Source organism: Caloenas nicobarica, chromosome 8, assembly GCF_036013445.1.
Source record: "Caloenas nicobarica isolate bCalNic1 chromosome 8, bCalNic1.hap1, whole genome shotgun sequence".
In the NCBI taxonomy this organism is placed as follows: Eukaryota; Metazoa; Chordata; class Aves; order Columbiformes; family Columbidae; genus Caloenas; species Caloenas nicobarica.
Genome location: NC_088252.1, coordinates 2,704,657 through 2,728,077, shown reverse-complemented (window position 1 = coordinate 2,728,077; position 23,421 = coordinate 2,704,657). Strand labels below are relative to the sequence as shown.

The 23,421-nt window shown below is 45.5% G+C and overlaps 1 protein-coding gene across 11 annotated transcripts; it reads left to right on the top strand.

Annotated features, from left to right (window-relative positions):
• Positions 1-8: 8 nt before the first annotated feature.
• RNF168 (ring finger protein 168) lies at positions 9-22,233 on the top strand. 11 transcript variants are annotated; one of them, XM_065639849.1, is made up of 10 exons: positions 6,222-7,947; positions 11,638-11,775; positions 13,176-13,822; positions 13,913-14,103; positions 14,456-14,799; positions 15,660-15,736; positions 17,361-17,540; positions 18,195-18,304; positions 18,605-18,692; positions 19,509-22,233. In XM_065639849.1, exons 5-10 carry the CDS (start codon positions 14,499-14,501, stop codon positions 20,562-20,564), a joined length of 1,812 nt encoding a protein of 603 aa, XP_065495921.1. In that variant the 5' UTR covers positions 6,222-7,947; positions 11,638-11,775; positions 13,176-13,822; positions 13,913-14,103; positions 14,456-14,498; the 3' UTR covers positions 20,565-22,233. The 11 variants fall into 11 exon arrangements, 7 of the variants coding, with proteins under 7 accessions (XP_065495921.1, XP_065495920.1, XP_065495922.1 ...); XM_065639848.1 differs by having other exon boundaries at positions 13,913-14,340; XM_065639850.1 differs by adding an exon at positions 10,902-10,991 and having other exon boundaries at positions 13,913-14,799.
• The last annotated feature ends 1,188 nt before the right edge of the window (positions 22,234-23,421 follow it).

Sequence of the window (23,421 nt, the reverse complement as noted above, 5' to 3'; positions counted from 1 at the left end):
GCATGCGCGGAGCGCCCGGCGGAGCGGCGCGGAGCGGCGCGGACGGGAGCTGAGGTGAGTTGAGGCGGCGCGGAGCGGCGGCGGCCTCATCCCGCCCCGGTCCCCCTTCCGTTCCCTCCCGCCGGTTCCCGGGGAGATCGCGGGGCTCCCCCGAGGAGCCGGCGGGGGCGGCTGGTTGCCCCGCGGCCGGGCCTGGCGGGGCCGGGCCGGGCCGGGAGAAGTTCCCTCAGAGCCGGAGCGGCGCGGCCCGAGCGGCGGGTGAGGCGGCCGCAGCGGCCTTGTCGTTGTTTAATCCGCAAGGCGAACATTTGCCTGGTTTGAATGAGTTCTGGCTGCTCTTTAGGCTCGGCTCAACGGAAATCATGTGCAAAACATAACGCGGTATGTAAAAAAAAACCAACCCTTTAACAGCCCAATAATGGCATAAAACTGGTGCCGGGACAGCCGTGGCTCCGTCCCGCAAACCCGTGTTGTCCGCGCCCCTGCCCTGTGTGAGCTCCCTTTCCCTCACGACCTGCTCGTCTCTACAAAACTTCTGGTTTTCTGTTGCTCTTTTTTTCCCCCTCACTTAATTTTTTGGGGATTTGGGCCCCTAAACAGTCTGGGCTGCTGTGGGCTGGCACATTGTAAGCTCATTGGACACGCTTTGAGGCCAAATTAAACGTGTTGCAAACCTGGTTTAAGCTGGTAATGCTTCTTTAAAAAGTTAAACTGTTTATCTGTTTATGCATTAGTGTTTACCAGCCACAAGAAAATTACCTTCACTTTGGGAACACAAAGTCCACCTGCACAACAGTTTAAAATTTCTTGACACAACTGTATGCTTTTAAACTGCGATTAAGGCAATTGCTTTCAGCGTTCATCAGTTTATCCCACTCTGATGAGCAAAAGTTTCTTGCTCCAGGTTTTGCGAGGCTGCTTTACAAGCTGATTTAGGTACGGACCGTGAAGAGATGCTGCCAAATTAACATATACTGTGATTAAGTTACAAAAGACATACCCATCATTACCCAATTGGCATGATCAATGCTTTCTGACCACCTGTAAAACGAGGGGATATTTTTCAAGTTTTAGATCCTTCTGCACAACAAGAGGGAGACAGAAGATTAAGTGATACGTTGTTTAGAAGCAGAGTGCTTAATTTATATTTAACTAATAATAGATGTGTTGTAAGTAAGAAACTAAACAATTATAACATCATCAATTATTTCTTAGTGTGGATGTATCGTATGTCAAAATTTTCAAAAATTGTAACACATATGTAATAATTATGTGAACATAAGTGGCACAAGAGCATCCAGTGTTTGGAGCACTTATAGAGGATGATCCCCAGTGTTCCCCAGCACTGATAAAATAAAGAATGCTGCTTAACAGTATAATTGACTCTGCTTTTAAGTTTATTTCTCTGTTTCAACAGCCCAGCGCCTGGGCAGCTGGCTGACAGACAGACGGACGTGTGTGCTGTCACCCAGACTGCAAAAACGCGACTGACTTCCCCGCAGACAGGCTTTACCAGTTTGCTGTCTTCCCCTTGCTCCTTTCCAGTATATCCCAGTTTTGTGCCGTGTCCTCGTGCGCTGAGGAAGCAGCTCGTACCTCAGCAGCCCCGTCAGAGCAGCGGATCCACTCCACGTACCGCACAGGTACATGTGCCAGCACCGCTGCCCTACCACGCTGTCCTGGCTGATGTTGATGCTCTCTGAGCCAAAGTTTCATTTGGGTCCTGACCTGCAGAGGTGCCTGGTTTAATTGGACGCTTGAGTTTCAAGAAGTTTGCATTACAGTCAGCGGGGTGATCTTGTTGTTTCTACTGCATCTGGAATATTGTGTCCAGTTCTGGGCCCCTCAGTTCCAGAAGGACAGGGAACTGCTGGAGAGAGTCCAGCGCAGCCACGAAGATGCTGAAGGGAGTGGAGCATCTCCCGTGTGAGGAAAGGCTGAGGAGCTGGGGCTCTGTAGCTGGAGAAGAGGAGACTGAGGGGTGACTCGTTCATGGGGATCAATATGGAAAGGGGGAGTGTCAGGAGGATGGAGCCAGGCTCTTCTGGGTGACAACCAGTGATAGGACAAGGGGCAATGGGTGCAAACTGGAACACAGGAGGTTCCACTTAAAGATGAGAAGAAACTTCTTCATGGTGAGGGTGCCAGAGCCTGGCCCAGGCTGCCCAGGGAGGTTGTGGAGTCTCCTTCTCTGCAGACATTCCAACCCGCCTGGACACCTTCCTGTGTAACCTCATCTGGGTGTTCCTGCTCCGGCGGGGGGATTGGACTGGGTGAGCTTTCAAGGTCCCTTCCAGTCCCTGACATTCCGTGATTCTGTGATAAGCTTTCTGTTGTAATGAGACCAACACCAGCTCAAGTCCGTTTTTCTTTTTTTGTTTCAGAGGTGTCCCTGAGCCATGGCAGCCAAATGGACTGGTGGACATTCCTCCTCTATATTGTGCTTGAACATAAACACGGAAGGGCTGGTGGCTTCGGGCGCAGAGGGAGGCGAGCTCACGCTGTGGGACGGCACAGGCTCTCCAGTGGGACAGCTCCAGCTCCCAGAGGCGGACGATGTGACATCTGTGGTGTTCTCTCCCCGCTGTCCCACCAAGCTGTACACCTCCCATGGAGAAACTATCAGTTTGCTGGATGTCCGGTCCCTCAAGGAGCCCGCTGAACGCTTCCACGTGAACGAGGAGGAGATCAACTGCCTCTCCGTGAACGAGACCGACAGCTTCTTGGCTGCGGCTGATGACTCGGGGGCCATAAAGGTTATAGACTTGGAAAAAAAGAAAGTCAGCCGATCCTTGAGACACTCAAACATCTGCTCCTCTGTTGTCTTTCGGCCTCAGAGGCCTCAAAGCCTTGTTTCCTGTGGACTGGACATGCAGGTGATTTGCATATGAGTAGATGGTTGTTAGACAAGCGAAACGGTAACTCCCCGTATGTCTCAGCCGCCGGAAGGCTCCTTAACTCTTCTAAAGTAGCTTTGGCAGGGAAGCTAACAGTGTTGAACCTGTTTGTGCCATTTTCTGCTCAGCAGTTCCTCTCCTGGTTTTTATCTTCTTTAATATTCACAGTCTAAAAGTGAGCGGGGTGGAGGGAAATCAGAATGTGGTGCAAAACACACTCGTGCCAGATGAGCTCCTTGTTGGTCACAAAACCAGAACGTGTCCCTAGCGTTCAGTTATGGCTGCAGACAAAATGCAGATGATAGGAAAACACAAAATGCTTGAAGCGAACAAGATTCTAGCAAGAATACTACAGGTAGATAAACATCTTTCCAAGTGGTATGTTTCACTGTAAGAACAAGTTATTTTTATAATTTATCCTTTTTTCTGATTAACCTCTTGGAAGTGTTAAGTGTTCCTTGCCTTTTATGCTTCTCTATCCTCATCAAGAGGAAGCTTTGTCCTTTGCACGCCACTTGTGGAAGCGCTCTGAAAATAAATGTGCTGGGAGCTAATGGGAGTCTTGAGTTACGTTGCCAAGTTGGCCACCCAGAACAGACGTTTCTCAGTAATTTCTTTCCAGTGGTTGAGATCTGACCACACTCCCGGTTTAGCTGGAGGTTAAAACTATCACTTCTACAAAGGCTTCCGTGGTTCTAGTGGTATCAGGGTGAAGTTTGCTTTGACAGTGTTGAACAGTTTCACTCTACGTTCTTAAAACCAAGTGCATCTAACACCTACTAGAACAAATACATGCTGATATTTAGTATAAGTGGTGTTTTTCCATATCAAAGTCATGGATCATATAAATTCAGCAAGTGCATATATCCAAATAGGAGCTGATTGATAGAAATCTGCCCGGTTTAAACTTTGTCAAATTTTCAGAAATTTTCCAAATTCCTTTTATTTTTTTGTCTATAGGTTGACTTAAAAGGTGGATGTAGGATTTTAAATGAAGTCCTGTGAGACAGAGGTACCAAAGTGTCAGTCAGAGAGGCAAAAATGCTCAGCACCTTAGATGGCTGCCTTAATTTCAGGTCCCTAAAATGCAGATTTGCAAGCTTATGGCCTGAAACTTTTTTATTATCAGAATTGTAAGCATTTATATACCACTTCTGTGCTAGTGAAATGGTTAATTTTGTGACTTCAGTTTTAGTATGGTTTACGGTACCTTGGCAAGTTGATTTTTAGGTGAAAGTCATTATCCCCAAACAGTAGGAATCTGTTAGTGTGTTTTTGTGTGATAAAAAGAGCCTTTTTCCACATTGAGGCTGGCTTTAAGATACATCATTTCACAAAGAGAAGCCGTGCTGCAATCCTCTGAAACGCTGTGCTGCAACATGTCTTTGGACAAGTAACACGCTCTACAAGCATCAAAACCTGTTCTGGGCTCGCATGTCAAACCTTCAGTGAAGCCGTAGCTGAGGAGAGCTGAAATTTAGGTTGCTGGAGTTTCTTCAGAAGTTCCATGGAAGTGGGGAAAATGCCATGAGGACAGAAGATACTTAGTGTGCAGAAAACTTGTCAGCACTTGATGAATTCATAAAGCTGTTGCAATGCTATGATGAAAATCCAAGAATTTGCCTTAAGCATTAGGACACAGCCTCTCTGGTTTACTCTGCACAGTCCTCGTGGAAAGTTTTCCCCTTCATCGGTAGCAAACTAGTTTTAATGAAACAGCAACAGCAGTCGCTAAAACAGAGACGTGAGAGGAAACAACATATTTTAGATGTCTTAGTGTGATTTGGATTCCAGAAACACAGAGCCCGTGTGACAGCTCTTTCGTGGCCCGAATTTAAAGACTCCTGTAATTTCTACTGGAGATGACTAGTGGAGGAATATTTTTATTATCTTTTTAATTAATATTATTTTATTAATAACGGTACTGCATTAGACTGACTTGTGCTTTTGTATCTGTTGGCTTTGAAAATGCTCCTCATCAGTTCAGATCCTACAAAAGTACGGAGAGAATTATTTTTAACTGGAGCAGTATGAATCTATAGTACTGGAATTGCTCTATGAGAGACGCAGGATTCATTTGAAGCACAGTTCTTGCTGCTTGAGGGGCTTGGAGGAGGGGTGGTGTTTGAAAAGCAAGTTTAAAAGCCCAATTTCCCCCATCTCGTCAGAAAAAGCACACCCTGCCTTGACATAGTAATAGCACCAACTCATTTGTTTAAAAAAAAATACATATATTTCTGTTAAAAATGAGGGCCTGAGCCACTGTTTGCCATTTGCTGTTCCATTTTTCAAACACATACATGGAAGTGATTATTTTAAGACAAGTACGTAGCAGAAACAGAAGTAAAATTCAGAATGATAATGATCTCCATTTAGTGCTAGTGTTTCTGTGTCTCTCTTAAATAATTGATGGTTACTACTGCTGAGATGAGTGCAAAAGCATTTAGAATGGCTTTTTCATCCATTCTGTGGTCTGAAGGTCTGAGTCACTGGCTCCGCTGAGTGGGGCAGTGTGAGGGTTGGGAGAGCTGAGAGATTTGCCGTGTTATTGGGTGAAGTTCCACCGCTCCTCACAACACATCTCGATTCCTTTGCACTCATGCATTGCCTTTGTTCTGCTAGACTAAGAAGTGCGGTTGGGTTTTGGCTTGTTTTTTACTGTTAGTGAAGGATCTGATTTACATAAAATGGACAAATTATCGATTCATGCTCTTTTTCTCAAGGTTATGCTGTGGAACCTGCAGAAAGCTCGCCCCTTGTGGACCACGAACCTGCAGGAGTGCGAAACGGAGGAAGACGGTCCGCAGCCAGCGGGCCAGTTCTTTAACCCACCACTGGCACATTCCCTCTCTGTTGCATCATGCGGCAACATCTTTGGCTGCGGAGCTCAAGACGGTAAAGTCAGAATATTCAGAGTCACCGGGGTCAAGTTTGAACGCGAGCTGGAGTTTCAAGGTCACAGCTTGGGCGTATCGCAGGTCCTCTTTCTGCCAGGAGCCTACTGGTTGTTGACTGGAGGAAATGACGGGAAGGTCTTGCTCTGGGATGTCAGCGGTGATGTTGGGAAGCAGCAGAAGAGTCCGGCAAAATCTCTGCAGAGAAGGAAAGCCCAAGCACTTGCTGCTGCCAGAAAAGATGGGAAGCTCAACAAAGTGGCTTCGAATGACCAGGCTGGAGTTTTACCAAAGCTAAGCATCAAGCACGGGGAGAAGGTGAACTGGATCTCCTGCGCAGAGATCACAGGCTCCAAGAGAGTCTTAGTTGCTGATCAGAGTAGTTCTATATCTGTGTATCCATTGCCAGAACCTTAGACACTGAGATGTTTATAGGAATTTTGGGGGAAAACCACTTCTTGGAGCGTTTGAAATGAGGCCAGTCCCACCCGAAACCTGCTGCGTCCTTGGGAAGGGATTTGCTGTGAACTCACACGAGTCCTCACCACGTAACTGGCCCCGCGCTCTGGTTTCCAGCAGCTGTTGGTGTTCGCCACAGCTGTTCCTTGCAGGGTTGGCGGTTTGCTTCTTGAATTTAAGTGAAACAGGTTTCAATATATTTAGGGGTAATATTAGTTCACGACTAAGCTGACATAATTAAGGTTTGGGGAAGAAATTCACGCTAACAGAGACACCCACAATGCTAAATGAGGATGCTGAGCTCCTTGCATTTTGAACTATCGCAGTGCTTTCCGTTACTCTCCCTGTTAAATTGTGGCACAGTTAGTGTAAACTGGCCATAGCATAATTATATTTTTCATTCTTTTGTCAGCAGCTGCATATAAGACTAGAGAAGTATCAACTAATGAGTAATCAAATTAGTTTAACTGTGATTTTCACACTGCAGTAAACAAAGGAGCAGGAGAAAATGTTAACATCTGTTTAACGGCTCAGCTTTTATGCAGTTAGCTGTTTAATCCAGGGAAAAATAACTACTACACTTGTCAATAAATGCTTTCTCTCTCACTGCTCCCTTGTGCTTATACTCACTCTAATATTGCCCAACTTACACAAAATTGGGTCAAAAGGGGTGTTGTGTACCCCACCGCGGGGGAGTACAAAGGGCCAAAGGCTCCTCTTTACCCAAATACTTCCGCTGTCTTCCCAAAGCTTTAAAAGCACAACGAGCAGAACTTGGCTTGCTAGAAATACTTCTTCATTTGCAAGTTGAAGGGTGGGGAGAGTGTAACTGAGTGGGAACGCCACAGCTCTTGACGTGTTTGGTTCATGCTAAATTTCCCATGGAACGGGCAAATAATTAAAAGAAAAAAAAGCTTCATTTTTTTTCCTCAGGCTGTCCTTAACCTTTCCCAAAACCGAATGCGTAGTACTGGCTGAAGATCCACTTCACTGCTGTGCTGTCTTGTTTCACCAGCGTGCTGTTACCAAACACACATTATCTGTCTGCCGCCTTTTTGTCTTTTAGATAGAAGAAAATTCCAGCTCTTTGTTTTGCGTACCCAGCTCCCAAAAAACCATGAGCTGGTTGTGCTGGCTGTCCATCCGTTATGGAAGAGATTCCAACCGTCTTGGCTTAAATATCCTTCATCCTCAAACCAAATACAACTCTCATCTAAATCTGATGGCAGAAAAAAATACAAAAGCAACAAAGCAACCTGGTTGTACTGCCTTTAACAGCAGGAGGCTTTGGCCCAAGCCACAAACTGGTGGGCACGACAACAAAATGAAGCGAAAACGCAGCAAAAAAAAAGCAGAATAGTGTAGACACCCCCTTCTTGTGTCACCTCTAAATGAATTTTGCGTGTGAAGACAGGATCAGTGGGTCAGTGGAAGCGCTCTGGATGTGTAGTTCAGTGTGTAACGTGTTCATGAGCGTGTGGCTGTGCATCTCTGACCTATATTTGGATATACGGTCTATAAAAAGCCTCGATACAACCAGCCTGTGGCAGGAGTCAGATCCCTGGTCCCTGTTGCTGCCGCCTGCTTCGGGAGGCAGGATCAAACCCGCTCCAGCTTTTATTTCTTCTCTTCTTGTCCTCGGGTGGGATGGCTAAAGCCAGCATCTCTCTGCACTCCCTGAAGGAGACATTGAACAGGTCACTGAAGGGGTGTGATCATTTCCTTGGGAAGTTTTCGTGGGTAATAGGATGTAAATGTACATTGTGGGTATATGGGAAGGGAGTAATTAATGAACCTGCTGTTTCTCCTTGTTGGGGTGGGAGGGGGGACAGAGCCGCAAGCCCATTGTGGGTAGTGGGAAATTGGGGTTCGTGCTCTGCTGTGGTCCTGTTGTAAATGGGAGATTTGGGGTGAACTTCTGAATTTGTGAAAATGACCCAGAGTCTGGAGGGTTCAAAGATAAGAAGTTGTTATCATTAACAAAAAAAAACCCCGAGAATGGACCTTTCTTATAAGTTTAAAGAAAGAAAATCACTGTCGCTGGGGAACTGGGACAGAGGTGACGCTGATTCACACTCCATTTTCGAAGCCCTTGACCAACAGGTTCATTGGCTTCATGTCAAACAATCGGGCCCACGTGTCCGGCTGCAGCGCAACAGTCTCTAACCAGCTGGGCAGACAACAACCGCGGGATCAAATGCAAGGCATGAGCTTGGCTTTTTAGGAAAAAAGACTTGAAAAAGGGTCTGGAATTCTCCACAGTTCGGGGCAGGTGAGACAGTGTTCCCTCTCGGGGGATTTTCACTTCTGGATTTTCATATACTACCTTTAAAAGTACTGTGCAAATGGTATCAAGCAAGAAATGTGTAAGTCAACTTAGATGTCGTACATAGAACTCTGGTTTATCTGTAGCAAAAATTATTGTTATCGAGAATATCACAGAGAATGGAATGAAGTACTTCTGATCATGAAATTAATGATTATAAACTAACACCAGCTGATAGACTTAAAGAAACTGCTCCTCTGGTCAAGACACTGACATTGTTCACCAGCGGCTTTTACGACTCCTGATTGACACAACAGTAACTGGAAAAAAAAGATTAATTAGAGACCTGAGCAGAGAAACAGAAACATGGGAACCACTCCTGAAAGAAAAAGTGAAAATTAAGTCTGTGTGAAACCGCTTGAAGTGCAGGAAGAGCTGTAGAGAAGTGTGGGGCTCTGCATTGGCCTGGAAAATAAAACCGATGTGGCAGCTCTAAAGTGTCATTTTCTGTAAATGCTTGAACAGCAGAAATAAGGTTACGCACACATTCCCGCGTTCAGAAAAGCGGGAGCGCTAGATCTCTTACTGCCAATCTTATAAGTCTGTTCTGTATCCTGACGAGAAGAAAACTCGAACAGCTCTTTGGTGAAGAATGGGGATGTGGTTGGTGCTACGCTACACAGACATCAGAGGTCACCAACTCGGTGGTAGCTTCACTTACATGAAAGGAGAAAGCGTTTAGAGGTCGTGATTGAAATGGGAGAGGGAGGTTTCATCCATTTTATCTCATTTCATTCAGAACGTGGGTCATGAAACGGCAGCAAACTCGAATTCTGTCGGAAAAAAGAGCTGTAGAAGATGAGTTATGGAGATCACTCGTACCGTGGTGTAACTGAACAGAACCAAATTTAGCAAGTGCTGAAATGTTTCCCACAGATGCTTAAAAATACACAAGAGTCATTTACAGACAGGCAATATACCCCAGATCAAGAAAGTGCTGGAAAAATGAAACCGGTCAAATACTAAAGCTGCTGAAAAACAACTACAGCACTGACAGTGGCCTTAACGATGAGATCTTTGATAACTTCACTTTCGCAAGAACGGGCCGTTAGAAAGTTTATTTACCTTGATTAAAAGCTGCTATCAGTATCAAAAAGTATCTTCCCCAGGACAGCAAACCTTGAAGACTATATTTATTTTCTGACAATTCCCCCTTCTCTCTGGAAGAGCGCTTGCACGGTGTTATTCGTTAAACTTTTTAATTGGGATTTCTGTGCTACCACATCGTATTATCCCCTTGGATTGTTGTTCTCTGCATGTGCAGCTGTAGGTATGAAGTGGATCTGGAACTTCTCCATTTCATAACATAACAGCTCTTCCAATTCTTCCGAACTATCTGCATTTCTGCATCACACAAGCTCCAAGTTCTATTGTGGAATATGTGCGAAAGAAGGGAAAACTTGGTAAATTATTTAATCTGCAGTTTATACAAACTAAAGTTAATCTCTGCTTGTTTGGAGGGGGTTTCTTTTGGTGTTTTTTAAATTTAATTTATTATTTTTTTAAATTTTATTTTTTTAATGTCGTCACCAGAATGCTACAGTGTATTTTGTCCTTATAAAAAAAGCTGAGTCAAAGATAAAATAGGGCCACACAAGCAAGGTAAAGACCTTAATACAGTGTTTAACACAGGTAGATCAGAGTCCAGAGCCCAATTCCCTAAACATTACAACAATACAATAATGACAGTAACAGAAGCAGTGGAGCAAACTGGGGATGAAGAAATGCTGAAGAAATAAAATGAAATTCAGCAATGGTATACTTTTTGTTTAACCGATACAGCCTGAAGTTCTGCCAGTAAAATGCAAAGAAAAATCACACAAGTCTATCAGGAGGAGCTGATGTTGTAGTAAATCACTCGTCAAGTACATAGTAGCAAGGTATTTGTTCGATATTTAGGAAGGAATTTTGAATGATGCATATTTTGGTAGCCTTGAGTTCCTCGGGATTCTCTAGAACACACCTCGACATAAATCAGCAAACTGAGGAAATTAAAACTGTCTTTACAAAAACCACTCACAGAAAACAGAAGCCTAGTAAAGAGTGATGAGCAGCAGATGGGTACGAAGCATAAATAGCTGCATTCCCTCAGACTTCATCCCTAAAGTTCTTTTAAACTGGGCAGTTTTCTCAAGCAAAAGTGGAGTGGAAGCTCAAACTCAAAACCCCATCTTGAGGATTATAATTTAAGAGAGTACAAAGACGTACCTTTTTCTTTTTTTCTTCTTTTCTTTTTTTAAATAAGGAAAAACTTGATATACTAATTAACAAAAAAGCAGCTAATAAATACCAGCTATGAAGCAGTTTTCTTATTTTTTCACGAAGGTCTTCTTATCCCAGAGATGTTCTGCAGAAGGACAGTCTCATAAAAGGAACAACCAGAGCAGGACGAGCTGATGGGAGAAGAGAAACACTGTGGGTGGCTTGTTTATTATTTGCGTTGTTTTAAATTTGGGAAGGAATGAGAAGTTTTTCTCAATGTCAATGAGGTTTAGATTGGATATTAGGAAAAAAATTCTTCCCAGAAAGAGTTATTGGAACAGGCTGCCCAGGGCAGTGGTGGAGTCACCATCCCTGAAGGGGTTTAAAAGGCGTTTAGATGAGATTCTTTGGGACATGGTTTAGTGCTAGAGTTGGGTTATGGTTGGACTTGATGATCCTGAGGGTCTCTTCCAACCGAAATGATTCTATGATTCTAAATTAAGATGGTTCAAAAGATCATGGTGCTACAAATAGAAGCGCAAATCACCTCAAAATGTATTAAACAACTCTGCCCCTAATGCAAATGGCTGACACCTGCAGGCGCGTCTAAATATAAATCTTGAATCTGTATTTACAAGTTATAACACTTCTGCACCAGGAGAGGGCAAAAAAAGACATGGGCCGTGTCAAAAAAACTTCATTTCTAGTGGTGTATGTTGTGATACAGCTTGGGAGGAGCCTCAGAACAGGGTCTGGAGCTGTTCCCAGTGCAACGTAAATGTCCCCCACTGTCACAGCAGAAAGCAGCACCGCTTGGCACCCACGTCCTGAGGAAATGTCCTCCTTTTCCGTCCCTCAGGGTAGAAACCAAGCTGCAGACCGTGGAGGCTCAGTTCGCAGACCTGGACTCCAGCTTGCAGGAGCTGGCGCAGAAGTTTGAGCTGCTGGAGAAGGAGCTGGGCCAGGACACGCCGTGGACATGGGCGCCGGGGGAGAGGTGAGCACAAGGGAGGGACGGGACGGTCCTCGTCGTGCAGGTGACACTGGCGTGACTGTGGACGCGCTCCAACGCGGGGCTGTGCAACCTGTACCAATGTATTTACCTTTCCCCGTCGGGATTGCTGTTTACTGCAGAAATGGGCAATATGAGGAAAAAGTACGGTTCCTTGGATAGTTTTCTTTACAAATCAAAACCAACCGCGCAGTCTATGAAATATTTAAGTTGTTTAAAACCAGCCACGTTGCTTCCAAGATAGTAGGGACACCAAGCCTGTTCGTGTATAACTGTCCCACAGTAAGTGAAAGAAAAAAAAACCCAACTCATTAGCACCATGATTACTTTCTCCAAGATTCACATTTTTAGCAGCCAGGCTAGGCTTTGTTAATGCACATATTTAGTGTTTCCATCTTCTGACTGAAAGTTTCTGGAGCAGCTCTTGCTTCCCGCACACCCGGGGAAACAGGCTCTAGTCAGGCTGCCATTCAGCAGGATCCACTGGTGACTCTTCATGGCTGAAATACTTGTTTAGGCAATAGAATCATGTGCCCATGGAGGGTCAGGAATCGCACCTCTTTCTGCCACAGAGGTGTGCCCCAGCCCCCCCGTCCTTCATCTGAGGATGAGTGGGGCCAGCAGGGTGATGGGGATGGGAGGAACCGGAGAATCACAGAATCATTTTGGTTGGAAAAGACCCTCAAGATCATCGAGTCCAACCATAACCCACCCCTGGCACTGCCCCATGTCCCTGAGAACCTCATGTCCGTCTGTCCAACCCCTCCAGGGATGGTGACTCCAGCACTGCCCTGGGCAGCCTGTTCCAATGCCCCACAGCCCTTTGGGGAAGAAATTGTTCCCCAGATCCAACCTCAACCTCCCCTGGCGCAACTTGAGGCCGTTTCCTCTGGTCCTGGCGCTTGTTCCTGGGGAGCAGAGCCCGACCCCCCCTGGCTCCAAGCTCCTTTCAGGCAGGTCAGAGATCAGAAGGTCTCCCCTCAGCTCCTGTTCTCCAGCTGAACCCCCAGCTCCCTCAGCCGCTCCCATCACACTTGTGCTCCAGCCCCTTCCCCAGCTCCGTTCCCTTCTCTCAACTCGCTCCAGCACCTCAAGGCCTTTCTTGGCGTGAGGGGCCCAGAACTGCCCCCAGGGTTCGCGGTTTGGCCTCCCCAGTGCCCAGCACAGGACGGTCACTGCCCTGGGCCTGCTGGCCACACCAGTGCTGGTACCAGCCAGGACGCTGGTGCCTTTTTTTAGCCACCTGGGCACACGCTGGCTCGTGTTCAGCCACCGTCACCAACGCCCCCGGGCCCTTTGGCGCGGGTCGCTGGGTGAGGCTGCGGGAGGCCGTTACCCGGGCCGGGCCCGCCCTCCCCGGCTGAGGCCCCGCTGTGTCCCGGCAGGCTCGGCTCGGAGGAGGAGCGCCAGCCCGGGCGGCGGGAGCGGCTCGTCAGCGAGGGGCGGGCGGGAGCGGCTCGGCGGCCGCCATTGCGGGAGCCCGCGGCCCTGCCAGCCGCCGGGGCCGGCCCGGCCGCCGCGCCGCCGCCGTGGAGCTGCAGCTCGGTGGGTGCCGACGCTTCGCCGTGAGCGCTGCGGGGCCGGGGTGAGCGGGGCCGGGGGGCGGCCGGGGCCGTGGAGCCGCGTCCCTGCCGGCCGGGCCCGGCGGGGGGTGCGGGGCTGTGCCCGCTGCATGGCACCCGGCGGCCCTGTTTAGAGAATAAAAGCTTTGTTTGGGGAGCAAGGGGAGAGCAGAAACAATAAAACCCGACTTAAAGGCCGTTTGTCTCCACGTCGAGTTCCTGTGTGACTGAAGTTGCTGTCTCTCAGAAGGGCCTCCCGTCCCTCTGAAGGTGGCTGCTTTTAGGAAGCTTGCGAGAGCTTTCTGAAGTCTCTGTAACCGAAAAAAAATAGTAGTTTTATCCTTTTTGCTATGTTTGGTTTTGTTTGGTTTTTTTTTATTTTTTAATTTTTTTATTTTCTGTTCCACAGTATTTCTGGGCCCAGTGGAACAATCCTGTGAGGAGGGTTGGTGATAATCCCACCATTTTAGGTTGTACTGAAGTTAAAGTTGTAAGATAAGCGCTGATTGCATCTCTTGGTTCTTCGCTTACATTAACAAAAAGTGTTTTTGACTTTTTAGTCCCAGCTTAAGCAAACGAAAGAACAAGGAAGAACCTCCTCTCCTCTGCTGCGCAGGAAAGTTTTATTTCACCTTCAGAACGTGGAGCTGAGTCTGTAACAGAAGCAGCTTTTGAAGGACACACATATACTGAGAAACTGACTGAATGGAAGGTTAAATCTGAATTGACTTACACTGAATGGAAGGTTAAGGTAACTGTGGTGACACACCCACGAAACGTGAGTGTAGCTTATCGCTAACAGAGTACGTGCTGGAAGAACTCGCGCCTTCTTTCCCTCCTCTCCTTACCGCCTCCTTGCTATCCCCAAAGCACCTGTTACGACTCAGAGGAAACTGCTGTAGGAAAACCTGCTACAGTTTCTCCGTGAGTTCTGGAAAGCCCCGCGTTTTCCTCTGAAAGCTGAGAATCTCTTGGAACGTGAGCAAAAGTAACCACTTCAGCAGACTTCTAAAATCCACTAAAGTAGCTGGAAAACTGATCATTTTCTATTTTGTTTAATATTCCTTACAGGAAGCAAAACACATGTTTCTGTTTGCTCTCAGGTACTGATGCTGTGCTAGTCTTGTTCCTCTGCTTCGAGTCACTATGTCGAAGAAATTGGAGGCTCCGCTTTCCTTGTCCGACTGCCTCTGCCAAATTTGCATGGAGATCTTCGTGGAGCCCGTGACGCTGCCGTGCAGCCATACCCTCTGCAACTCCTGTTTCCAGCTGACCGTTGAAAAGGCCAGTCTTTGTTGCCCTTTTTGTCGGCGTCGAGTCTCCTCCTGGGCGCGATATAATGCCCGCAGGAATACTCTTGTCAACTGGGAGCTCTGGGAAAAGATTCAGAAGAATTACCCAAAGGAGTGTGAGCAGAGAATTAACGGACAGGATTTGGAGGAGGAAAGTAAGTAGAACATCCCTTGTCCTGGGATGTCCCTGCTTTACGAAAGTAGTTACTGTTTGCGGACTTTGGATGTTGTGAAATAAGAAGCTGCGCGTAGATGGGCTGTGTTACTGCTGGAAAGGGCAGTGTCAGAGCTCTCCTGTGACAGGGGATTGCGAAGCCTTTTTTTGTAGAGAGCAGGTTATATTCTCTGATTTAAGTGGGTATCTGCTCATGCATTTTGCACAAAGCAGCGGTGGGTGGCTGCCTGGCAAAGGCGGTAATTCCTTACTGGTACAACTCCTGCCGTAAAATCTGTAAGTGGAGTATTTGTGTGTGTGTTTGTTTATCACTATCAAGTAAGCGAAATGGTTAAAAGTTTGTCAACTCTTCGATGCTGTTAATTAGCCTGGTTAGAAATTCCAGGGCTTCAGTCTCTGCAGGAGTCTCCGAGCCTAAAATTGTGATGTCAGAGAAAATGAAGTGAAATCTTTGAAGAAGGATTTGGGGGTTTATTATGTTGTAAGCTCTGTTGGGGGACCCTAGTCAGTAGGTTGGCTGTATGACATGTTGTTCCACTTGTGGTATTATGAAGTATTTTTAATCACAAAAAGCAAAAGATGTAAGCTATGGTCTGCGTATATATTTGTTTTCTATACAGTGCTTGGAAAACACTGACCGTTTGTGCCCCTCTGTAACGCAGTGCTTTTTTATTTTGTTTCCTTGTAACAAAAAGTGCTTTTTTTTTCCCACAGCACTTGATTTAAGTCAAATCGTTCCCCTGACAGGGTATGGAGGTGAACTTTTGTTAAAATGTTTCATTATTGACTGTCGTGGTCTTGCTTTGTTCCTCAATTCTTTTTTTCCTTCCTCTCATGTAGTCTGTGTCCCCCGTCCGCAGCACCAGCTGAGCAAGCCTGGGGAGCTGAGGCAGGAATATGAAGCAGAGATTAGCAAGGTAAGTCTAAAAATATATATTTAAAAGCATAAATACTTTGTATCTAGTTATCTTCTTTGTTCCCAGAAACAGTAGTAATGTTACTTAATGAAGAAGAAAGATACTTAAAAAGCCATTGCTGCTGCAAGAACACACTGGTCATTCCCAAAGCATGAATTAAGTTTTATCCTACGCGGCCAAGCGCTTGGGCCAGTCTCCATTAGCTGGTATCTCGCGCTTCCCAAAACGCTGCAGAACAGTCGTTCAGGGTTAGAGAGTCACCTGAAATGCCTTTTATAGGTCCTTGGGTACACATAAAGTATTTCGGACTAGCAAATGTAAAAATTTGGAATTGTTTGGCTTTGGTCTTCTTGATTTCCTTCCCTGAGCAACATACCACAATTAGATGAACTTGGGTAATGAAAATACAGCGTTTTCTTTCCTATTTTCTCACTCCCTGTGTTATCTGTGTTCATTCGGGAGACCTTCCCACTCTCTACAACTCTCTGAAAGGAGGTTGTAGCGTGGAGGGTGTTGGTCTCTGCTCCAAGTAACGAGCGACACGACGAGAGGAAATGGCCTCAAGTTGCACCAGGGGAGGTTGAGGTTGGATCTGGGGAACAATTTCTTCCCCAAAGGGCTGTGGGGCATTGGAACAGGCTGCCCAGGGCAGTGCTAGAGTCACCATCCCTGGAGGGGTTGGACAGACGGAGATGAGGTTCTCAGGGACATGGGGCAGTGCCAGGGGTGGGGGAACGGTTGGACTCGATGATCTTGAAGGTTTCTTCCAACCAATATGAGTCCGTGATTTGAAAATCAGAAAATATTTTTAAGAAATCTTAGTTTGTCTAAGGATCTAAAGGATCCCTCTTCCTCCAATTCAGACACAGCAGTAGTAAGAACTATGGTTGAAGCAGTACCAGAATGCTCCTTTCCCCCAGAGCCCTGTTGCTGGTTGTTAGAAGAACACGAAGTCCATGAAATAGAGGACTGAGATTCTCTGTTATGGTAGTTACGGGATAAGATTGATTAGAGCTTGACATTCTTCTCCGAAGCAAATGCCATTACCCAGTTCAGAAAGCTGTATTTGTTCTTTGCTGTCCTGGTGGTGTTGCTGAGAATTGGTTTCCCAAGGAAGATTTGAAATTCCTGGTCTGCTGCTTTGGGTTTTGTGCTTTTCAAGAGAGCAGAAGGACTCGGAAGAACGATGCACTTTTAGGCTTCGTGTGCTAATATTGACATGATGATACAAGCAGATTGAGCAAATGCTGTGGTGTAGCTGACCTCCAGCCTTACGAAGAGTCTGAATTTGAGTTTATCTGTGATCCATGTATTTGGCGATCTTAGTTTTTGTTACTAGAATTTTCAAAGGTGAATAAATGAATTTCAGCCTTGTGTGCTAAGCGCAGTTAACAGTGCCGACTTACAGAAACCCAAAGATAGGTGACTGTTATCAAACCAAAGAGACCACACACAGTATCTGTTTAATTCTTACATCTTTGGGGAGTTGTGTAGTTAAATACTGGCTTTGAAGTGCACAGACTGTGCGAATAGCGGATTGTTCGCGTTTCAGAAGCATCAGCTGAGAGTTTCTAGTGTAAAGTGTGGTCCTACAGTAGTAACCTTATAAAAACCCTCTTTTTAGGTGGAGGCAGAAAGGAGAGCGCATGAACAAGAGGAGAACAAGGCGAGTGAGGAATATATTCAGCAGCTCCTAGCAGAAGAGGAGGAGGAGGAGCACAAGCTGGCAGAAGAGAGACGGAGGGAGATGGAGAAACAGCTGAAGCAAGATGAAGAGTTGGCCTGGCAGCTGAGTAACAGTCTGGTGAGTTAGAAAACTTAGGCTTTTCAGAGCAAAAGTTAATATTTTGAGTAATTTACACTTATTTTAATTGCAGTTGGAAGCTGTCGTCAGCCCCCAGTACTTTAAGTCCTTGATTGACAATTAACTCGTGAAGAACCAATGGGAGGGTGAAATACCCCAAACATTTCTGCCTGTGTAATATGCACTTGAAACGTGCGCTGGGTGTTTTCACTGTGAAATATTTTAAAACGTCGGTTTTCTTCTGAATTTTTCCTTTTCCCCATGATTTAAAAAACACTTCTTTGGAAGAAAGCAACGCTTGCAGCGCGTACTGGAAAAAAGGAGTGTGCAATGAAACTTTACCTTATGTTTTGGGGTTTTGTTTGTTTGTTAATTTGTTTGGGGATTTTGGTTGGTTGTTTTTGCTGCCTAATAATAGTCCTAATGATGAAACCTGTGTACTTATTTGAGCAAAACCTCTTGTCCCTTGATGCCAGATACAAGAAAATGTACCGAACATGTAACATGTCTTATTCCATAACTGCCTATTACTGACAGTTCTAGAATTCTTTGGACAAAAGTAATTCTGCAGCAGAAACAGAGTAGTTCTCTGAGTTTTCTCCGGTTTGTGTTGCGTTTTGTTTTATATAATGCTACTTTTATTTGTCATTGAAGAATGACGACTCCAAAGGACACCGGCTCAGCAGTCCTTCGCCATCCCAAACATCCCCAGCTAGTTTGTGCAAGATGAAGAACAAATCGAGCAACTCTGGAGACATTCAGAAGTAATTCATTCACGTTTTTCTTCTTTAATTATTATCTTAAGTATTGATCTGTGTCTTGGTCCCTCTGCTTCATTTGCTTTTTTGGAATCCCATAGTCCAACTTCCCAGGATAATCTGGGGGGCATTTAAACTGTTAAAACGTCTCCTCATGGGATAATACAGAGGAGAAGGGAAACACTTGCCCTTCTCTGGTTGTTCTTGTTTGTCAGAATGAACCCAAAGATCTTGATTAATGCAAGTGACTGACAATTCAAGAAAAAAAAGTCTTAAAGGTATACTTCCTTTTTTTTTTCCTTTAAGGTATCTGTCTCCAAAGCTTCATCATCCATTGGGACCAGCATCATTCTCCAGAACAACAGAAAGAGGCAGGAGTGACTCTGGCTCTGTGGTAACTAGAATCATTTTGTTATAAATCTCAGTGTTTGTAGTGATGGGTTATTTTCCCCTTGCCTATAGAATTGCCAATCCTATGTTCCCCTTGCACACCAGCGCTGGGTGATTTATTTTGTGCTTTTTGAGCCACCTTCAGTGTTCACAATTCCTCAGAGCAGAAGGGGAACGAACCGTGCTAGCCAGACTGCAGATGCACACCCATGGCTTGCTTCCAGAGTTACCTTCTATAGCCTTACACGTACCTTACGTCAACGTCCTCAGCGAGCTCTGGGTGTATAAAACTTAAACAACTGTTCTGGAGCTCTCTGGGGGAGGTTGCTCTCTGATTTTCATCATTCCACATAGAATCATTTTGGTTGGAAGAGACCCTCAAGACCATCAAGTCCAACTGTTTCCCACCCCCGGCACTGCCCCATGTCCCTGAGAACCTCATCTCCATCTGTCCAACCCCTCCAGGGATGGTGACTCCAGCACTGCCCTGGGCAGCCTGTTCCAATGCCCCACAGCCCTTTGGGGAAGAAATTGTTCCCCAGATCCAACCTCAACCTCCCCTGGCGCAACCTGAGGCTGTTTCCTCTCGTCCTAGACTGTCTGATCTTTCCTGTCAGGCTTCACAAGATGAGCAGGCTAATACCTTGAACAGCTGATTTATTATTAAACAACTATGTATTTTGTTAAAAGAGAAGAATCCAGGTGAATATCCCAGAGTAGTTACGAGCAGCGCGGCTATGAGAAGTGCGATTTGCGTTTTATTCCTCCCCATTGGCTTTTGATAAATTTATTTTATTAGCGGTCTCTCCCTTTTCTGCAGGATATCGGCAGCAATGAAGGCAACAGCTCCGCGTGGCAGGATGGGCAAGAGGAAATGCCAACGCTGTCTCCGCAGCTGACCGGTGTGATCAAAGATTCCAGTGCTAAGGATTCATTTTTGGAATCGTGCATGAACTATTTCAGTGCCTCAGCTTCAGAGGAAACTGCCGCTGTCAAACAGGACAAAACACCGGGGCCAAATAGTTTAGGAGATGAACTTCCAGATGAGCTTCATGGAATCACAAAAGGGGAAGGGTCTAGAACAGTTCTTGGTAGATCCAAAGGAGAAGACGATGGAATTGAGTCAGACGGTGGCAATTTAACACGTGTAGAAAGCATAAACCCTCAAAACTCTGCCTGTATTGAGTCAGCACCAAATTCTGTGCGCTCTGACAGCAAAAGTGTAATACGTGATCTGATGAGTGTGGCTGGACACTCAGATGAAGAGAAACCAGAGAGACTGCAGGACACTAAGGAGACACCAAAAAGAAAGTCGCCAGAGCCAGCAGCCGACGCAGGGGTTGACTTGTGCGTGCTTGATAAGAGGAGAAGAACTTTTCCGGAAACCTTAGAGGACCAAGGGTGGCAGATCAATGATTTTAACTTGCAAATGCAGAAAGCGTTTGAGCAGGAGTTCTATGAAAGGCGGATGCAAGAGGAGCAGGACAGGCTTCTGGCCGTGGAGCTCCAAAAACAGATCAACAAGGAGGAAAGGACACTTAATCGCCAAAAGGGCTCTCCGGATCAGTATCTTCTGCGCACCAAACCTCCTCCACCTGTGAAAGACTCTCCTGCTAGGAGGGGAAGTTCTAAGGTGGCAAAAGATTCAAAGGTACCGAAAAACCAGGCTGAGACAAATCACCGCAAGACTCGGAAAGGGTCTTGCAATGAAAACTGGCAGTCCCCTACCCGAGTCCACATGAAATCGCCCAGCATCAAGGGAGGAAAGGTTTTGAATTGCGTGGTTAATACCAGTGATGCGAATGATATTTGTTCGCTGCCCAAGAATAAGCAAAAGACGATCGTGCAGATGTTTAAAGGCTCAGTTTCAGAGTAGGTCAACAGAACCACAGGCAGGTGGGGGGTTGAAAATGAAAACAGTGGTAGCGCTTTCTCCTGTGTTAGGCAAAGCTCCCTGGAAACAGGTTTTAAGTCGTTGGTTTTGAGGGAAATTCCTTTCAGTCACAAAGTTGTGTATTCTGAGAAGTTTTAATATGCCCCCAGATTGAAAAATGGTAATTGCTCTTCTCTTGACTCCAGTTTATTTTCTAGCACTTGCATTTATGTAGTTTTGCATGTGAATACTGTAAGGATTTAAAACCAAAAATAACTGACGAGCTTAGAATGAGAATTCAGAACCTTTGACGGAAAGGATGCGCATTCCACGGAGGAAACAAGCAAAAAATTGCGTCTCTATTTCCAGCTGTCTGGCAACTGCAAGGTTGAAGCTTCACTCGGCGCAGCCACTATTGTGTTCAATGGCAGCGTGTTCCTGGATTTTAGGGGATTTGTTGAATTGCCTTGTTTGCACGACAGTTAACGAGAGTATAAGTGGACAAGCAGTCTTGCAGACACACTTTCCATCTCGTATACCAACTGCTTTTTTAGATAGAGTGGGAAAAAGAGGTTGTTCAGCTGCCAAAGCCAAGGATCTTTCACAGATGCCAACAGGAGAAGAGGTTGTGGGGTGCGTGCGCCTCTGTTCACAGAGCTCGCTTCTGCAGATCTGACTCTCTGTGTCGTTAGGAAAAAGATACTTTTGTTTTCTCTGTGTTCTACGACTTTATTCTTGTACGGTAATATTACCTCTATTTAGTGCTAATTAGTTTTCATACTCAAAATGCTTCGAGTCTGATTGAAACCACATAAAATTTAAAAAATAGTTCCCCAGACGACAGTTCTGATGGAGAAAGTTAAACCAAAAGGGGGAAAAGCAACTGAAAACTGGAGTTGTCGGTAATGACATAACGGTAATTAAAGATTCACATAACTGCCCTGCCTGGCTGTGACTGTCTGCCCCCATTTTTAGAGGGACTGCCAAATACTGTCTTCCCATCGAGTTTAAAGTTAACATTATTCAAAAGAATTCGAATTTACATGTGGGGAAGCTGAGGCTGGTGAAGAGTTTCCCCTCTGCTCAGCAGAAGGAATGTTCTCGCTAGATTGTTTTATCTGTTGCTATTATGAAACCGTTTTTTGGCCTTTCTTTGCTTGTAACGCGATACTTTCCCACTGTATGTGTTTGAAAGAGAGCGGAGCGCCGATTGAGGTTGCAGAAGAGCGTGTGCAACTCCCTGAAGTTAGCAAATGTTATAAATGTGTCCTTTTTGTTTTGAACTTCATTGATGATCTGATGACGTTAACTGGGTTCTGGGAAATCCGTGACAAAATACTTCAAAGCAGCATCTTCTGATGTTTTAAGTTTAAGAAACCAAACCAACCGGCAATTTTATTGAAAGTGTGAACAGCACACCAAGCCAAAAAATGCTGGGTTTTGTTTTCCTTTGCCTGCTAGTCTCTATTAATGGTGGGTTTCTCATAAATAAATGAACTGTTTGAGAAAATTCCAACAGGTGACCAGGTGCAAATCATTCACTTTTCCTCTTGCCGCCTCAACCGTTGTGCTGGAAGCCTTCCTTGGATATTGATCTGTTTAATCCCTGCCTTCGTTCGGGTTGTTTTCTGCTTTGCTCAGGCAATTAAGTGTAATCCTTCATTAATTAAAGTGTCCTTTAAGGCAGAGATATTAGTTGTTGTCATGCTAGTGTCAACTCTGTTTTCCAAACAGATGAGGAGAAAGCGTCTCAGTGTTTTTCGCAGCTCAACCATCATTCCAGTGCTGCCTTTGGAGTTGTTTTACAGCCAGGTCTGGACATTTGAAGGCTACATGGTGAAAAAGAAAGAAAGGGAAGCCTATGTAGTCACACAGGTAAATATCCAGATAAACTCTAAAGAGCTGAACAGAATGAAGTTAGAAATGAACTATATATCCCCTAATAGCTTTGGTCTTCATTAGGGTTAAACTGAACCCACAGACTCAATTCCTCACCATCTATAGAAATCCTGCGGCTGTGATTCCATCCAAAATCAATTTAAAATTGCAGAAATCAGCCATTTAATGGGTCTGAATAGCACAGAAGTGTATTTTGGGGTGTGCATATATTGGAGGGTGCGTTAAACTTATTAGGGGGTTATTTTTGTTTTTCCAGCTTCCTGGGTTTTGTCCTTGGTGTAAGAATGACCTCTTACACGAGAACCGTTATTTTTTTAAGCAGAATGGGCAAAAAAAGCGAGACTAAAAAGCCAATCATTAGTTAAACCCCAACTTTAACTGCAAAATCTCCAAAATGTATAATCTGTAGCGGGACGCCAGCCCAGCAGCCTCACCCCAGGTCTCAGAGCATCAGCGTGGCACAATAATCCTCACCAGGCACCTCTTTGGCCTGTATTTTTAGATTTTTCTTGTTACAAGTGGAATTTGGCCGCTGCTGAGTGGATCTTTGTTGCGCCAACACGCAGTTTCCATTGCCGCGGGCACTTTGAAGCGGGTGAAATCGGCTTTGGCTGGTTGAACGGTGTTTGTGAAGCAGGAGTCTGTGCTTAGGCTGAGCTGGTGTGACAGTTCCCTGCCCAAAGGCTGAGCTTTGTTTGGCTCCAGTGGTTTATTTGTCCCCTTGGTGAACAAGCTCAGCTCATCCAACTGCCAGGAAAACAAAACAAAAAACAAAACACAAGTACCAAACCCCCCCAAAATGTTTTGTCAGGCTTGGTCAAAGCCAGAGCTGGTGCGGGGATGGGAGGTAAGGGAGAGAGGGAACAGATCTGCCTGGTTTTATGGCACTGAGTTTTTAAATTGTTTTAGACTTGTAAGGAAACCTCTGCGGTCTGTAGCATCTCGGTTAACACTTGTTAAT

What these genes read in the sequence shown, in the direction of transcription:
- RNF168 (XM_065639851.1), top strand. Translation starts at nt 14,499, where the DNA reads ATGTCGAAGAAATTGGAGGCTCCGCTTTCCTTGTCCGACTGCCTCTGC. An exon ending in ATGAAGCAGAGATTAGCAAG is followed by an intron (nt 15,737 to 17,360) that starts GTAAGTCTAAAA and finishes CCCTCTTTTTAG; the next exon opens with GTGGAGGCAGAAAGGAGAGC. An exon ending in AACTCTGGAGACATTCAGAA is followed by an intron (nt 18,305 to 18,604) that starts GTAATTCATTCA and finishes TTTTCCTTTAAG; the next exon opens with GTATCTGTCTCCAAAGCTTC.